At 43.4% G+C, this 4,178-nt stretch overlaps 1 protein-coding gene across 1 annotated transcript; it reads right to left on the bottom strand.

The window, feature by feature from the left end:
• Positions 1-1,470: 1,470 nt before the first annotated feature.
• On the bottom strand, positions 1,471-2,232 carry CUNH21orf140 (chromosome unknown C21orf140 homolog). Its single transcript, XM_067565546.1, has one exon. It carries the CDS (start codon positions 2,230-2,232, stop codon positions 1,471-1,473), a length of 762 nt encoding a protein of 253 aa, XP_067421647.1.
• Between the last annotated feature and the right edge of the window lie 1,946 nt (positions 2,233-4,178).

The following is a 4,178-nucleotide window of genomic DNA, read 5'->3' as shown; positions in this document are numbered from 1 at the left end:
TTGAACACAAAGCTGAGGAAAGACGTTTTTCTGCATATAGACGAATCATAGAATATTAGAGTTGGAAGGGACCTCAGGAGGTCATCTAGTCCAACTCCCTGCTCAAAGCAGGACTAACCTCAACTAAATCATCCCAGCCAGGGCTTTGTCAAGCCGGACCATAAAGATGGAGAGTCCACCACCTCCCTAGGTAACCCATTCCAGATATATTCACAAAGTTCTAGAAACTATACTATAGGAAAATGATTCTGCACTGACACCACCCTCATCCCCCAGGGGATGGACTAGATTTCCCAATTGGGTAGTTTTCTTTTCCACCACTAATTTCTATAATCTTTTATGTAGTTTCCACACATGGAATAAGTAGCATGGATTTTTCAGTCAAGCTATTTGAATAAAAATGGCAATCAGCATGTGATCCAAATGTTTTCTTAAAGTGTTGACATTTTGTCATTGTCTGTGTAAGTGGCACTTGGGCGAATTATACAACATAGAGAATGGTGTAAAGAAGGCAAATCATGTTCACCTATTTACATGATCCAGAGAACATTCAGTGAAATTGAAAAGGCAACACCAGTTAATTTTGATATGAAGAAATACTTCTTTAAACAAGTCCATAATTAACCCACGCAGCTCATTGCCGCAAGACATTGTGGAGTTTGAGAGCTTAGTAGTATGCAAAACGTTAAACAATGACATGGATAAGGAAAGCACTCAGTTACATTAGGTTGGGTGCAATATTTTGTCCTAAGGGATATAAATCAATCACTAATTGGCAGGGGTTAGGAAGAAACTTTCCTCCTTCTCAGGTTATTCCATAATTGACCTCTGTAGGTTTTCTTGTATCTTCTTCTGAAACACCTGATGCTGACCACTGTCAGATATTGGTCTGAAGTGGTATGTCAATAACTATGTTTTATGTTAAAGTCAACTGTAACTTGAATTCCCCTGGTTTGTTTTCCCTGTGAAGCATAAAAGGCATTGGCATTTCCACTGCAGATGTACTCTACTCATTAGTAGATCTCCGAAGTGGGTCAGACATGGGCCTAAGTGGCAAAATTCAGATACAGATCAGGACCCCCCCACTCAAGCTTCCCCAAAGTGCAGGTGTTTTAGTTCAGGGGTGGAAAGAAGACGGGAATAAAATTCAGACCAGATCAGCATCCGAACTTCTCCAAAAATCAAGCCATTTGTTTGAAGCCTGGGTTTTGGTTTGGACCCATCTCTGTAATTAACGTAATTAAGGCTATCCATCCCAGCATTTACACACCACTTACCACCCTAGTCCTGACCACATAAAGAGATTAAAACTCACATTAACATGATCTTTTTTATTAACCTCATTGTTGATGTTTATGCTTTAGGATGGCATCTAAGGAAGAAAGTGCTCAATAGAGATGGTACACTGGCTAATTGGTCTTTTATTTGTTTTAAAATCAAACAGCATATGATGTTTGCAGGAGAACATCTTCAAGAAAATGTATCAAGGTAGTAGTTCTCCCATCGCCGCACCTTGTTAGTCGCCACCTTCCATTTGCTTGGAGTCATCTTCTCTATTCCTTTCTCAACCAAGTCACTGAAAAGTATACATCTGTAGAAATATGTTCTCTCAGTGGACCTCAGACAGAACTCCTTCCTGTTGTTTATAATAAACCACTTCAACGAAGACCACGCTACATCCATAGGATGGAGATAGTTGTAGGGCAAAGGCACAGAGAGAAGCTCATGGCCATTGGCTTTAGCAATTTCAGGACAGCACTCAATGCTGGACATGTATATAATTGATGGGACCTGAGGCTGAGTTATCTTCTCCTGAGTGGTGGGTTCTTTTGTCTGCAGCACACTCGGCTGCCTTTTCTCTCTCACCACAATGATGCATTTCCCGTAGAACTTGTTCAGAGAATCGCAGAATTCCTCAAAGATGTCTTCATGCTGCTTCATGGATAATTCATCTCGTAACAATAATCTGTATCTCCAAGGCACCCAACCTTGACTGCTTGCAGCATGAATCAGTGTCCATGTTGGCCAATTCAGGCTGTCTTCCTGCAATACTTTTTCCCCTGTTATGAGACATTCTGAAATATCAGTTTCTCCTAAGAAGATTGTCTTGAGACCATTAAACTGCAGAGTCCTCAGAGCTTTTAAATACTTCAGGCACTGCGTCCTTGCAGCAGCATCAAAGGAACTCCTGTGAATGATATGCTTTAAAAGAGGATTTACAAAGCGATACATGTTGCTTTCGCCAGTACTTTGCAATCGCAGAAGGTTCTGATGATAAAGGGTAGGGAAGTGATGATCTCATAATGGGACTCATTACCATTCAGCGGCATCGTAACAGACACTAGCTGAACACACATGCCAGAATGGCAATAAGAGTGCTCTGACAGGCCCCTGATGCTGTTGGAGAGAAGGACAAATAGAAGGCTATTCGGGGTGGGTTTCACAAACGGGACTTAGAGGCCTGGCATTTAAAAAGCCTGGCATTCACAATACATCTGCTCAGCTGCCACCTAACTCTGTCCTTGCTTAAGGCTATGTTTATACAACAAAAAGCCCCCCCACAGCTGCGAGTCTCAGATCCCAGATCAACTGACTCAGGCTCCAAGACCCAGCAAGAGGGGAAGGTCTCAGAGCCCAGATTTCAGCCCAAACCTGAACATCTACATGGCTAGTTTTAGTCACATAGTGTGATCCTGCATCATCTGACCCAGGCCCTGAGACTCACTGTCACAGGGCTGGGTTTTTCTCCTTTGTAGACATACCTTAAGTTTCCACCATTTAATGTGCCTGTGGTGTCTAAAGTTCAGTGGCTGGACATGCACACAGCTGCCTAAGGCTTGACACGGCCCAGCAGCGAGGTGCTAACTCAGGCCTAAGCCCTAGAGGGATTCACAAACTGGGCATCCCACCTGCCAGCATCTAGCCCTAAGTCTCATCCAAGAAAACAAGGCACAGGGGGAGTGATGGGAGGGAGAACCAAGGGCCGTATGGGGATGGAAGCCATTGGGGATAGAATATTGGTGGATCTCCTTCTCTCTCTATCCTGAAGACTAGCACGTATGTGGTTGGGGGACCAGTGCGGTGGAGGGGACGAAGAAAGTTTTTGCGTGAGGGGGCTGAAAATAGGTGAGGAATATTTTGAGACTTCATTTCTTACCAATCTTTTAATGCACACACAGATTTTTATAGCAGAAGCAAACTTGTAAGTGCTAACCTCAGGATTGTACGATTGCTCATCCTTACCTGCACGTACTTGGCAGCCACTAAACTCTGGCAAATTATCAGGTTTCTAGGCTGGGTAACACAATTAAATTCACTGGCACAAACTCTCCAGTCTTTGAATATTGTGTGCATGGTCTTGCCCTCTCTGAAAAAAGCATACCATATGGCCCACATGATCACTTCCATAACATTCCTCTCCTGGCTACCTCTGTTCCCCAAGTGGGCATTTGCTGCCTAATTGCCATGGTCCAGCTGGTGAGAATTCTGAGAGTCCCAAATACATGTGAGGGGGAGGCAGGAATGCCATTTCCAGTGACTAATGCAACTGACCCGTTGCCCTGGTTTTGAAGCTGGCTCTGCTTGCTAAGGATAATGAGTGATTCTGCCATTTGCTGTAGCTTTGTTACATGGCGACCACAAGACTGGCAAGTCGGCAATGCAGCCTGCCTGCAGCTCCCCTCAGCTGAAAAGTGATGGAGGATGCAGATCATGCATACATGGAAAAAAGTTAGGTGAAAGCTACAGTACATACTCATCATAGAGGAATAGACCACAAGTTAACATTTATATATTTTTATTAGCAGAGTATAGGCATTCTGTGTTAAGCCCCGATCCTACATAGACAGATATGGGCTTAACTCTATGGACTAGGAGTAGCCCTATTGAAACCAATGGGAGCTGCTGGATGCTCAGCACTTTTCAAAAGCAGCCACTTATTTAGGAACCTAAATATGGACTGAGGAACCTAACGCTGAGCTCCCAATGTTGACAATCGTGTCATTAGGCCTAGATCCTCACATGTATGTAGCATAATTACAATGGGAGGTTAGGTGCCTAAATACCTTTCAGGATCCGGGCCTTCACGTCTAAATAACTGTGAAGAAAGCTTGTATTTTAATTTCCTTACACATCTAATGTGATCAATAGCTCTTTTGTGATCTGTGTTCAACTGATTG

The sequence above is a fragment of the Emydura macquarii genome, unplaced genomic scaffold (genome assembly GCF_026122565.2).
Source record: "Emydura macquarii macquarii isolate MOO-44397 ecotype Brisbane River unplaced genomic scaffold, CSIRO-AGI_Emac_v2 contig_2681, whole genome shotgun sequence".
Classification (NCBI taxonomy): Eukaryota; Metazoa; Chordata; order Testudines; family Chelidae; genus Emydura; species Emydura macquarii.
Note: the sequence above shows the minus strand (reverse complement) of the source record. Positions and strands in the feature narration are given on the sequence as shown.

Coding starts and splice junctions, on each gene's coding strand:
- CUNH21orf140 (XM_067565546.1), bottom strand. CDS start 2,232: ATGTATCGCTTTGTAAATCCTCTTTTAAAGCATATCATTCACAGGAGT.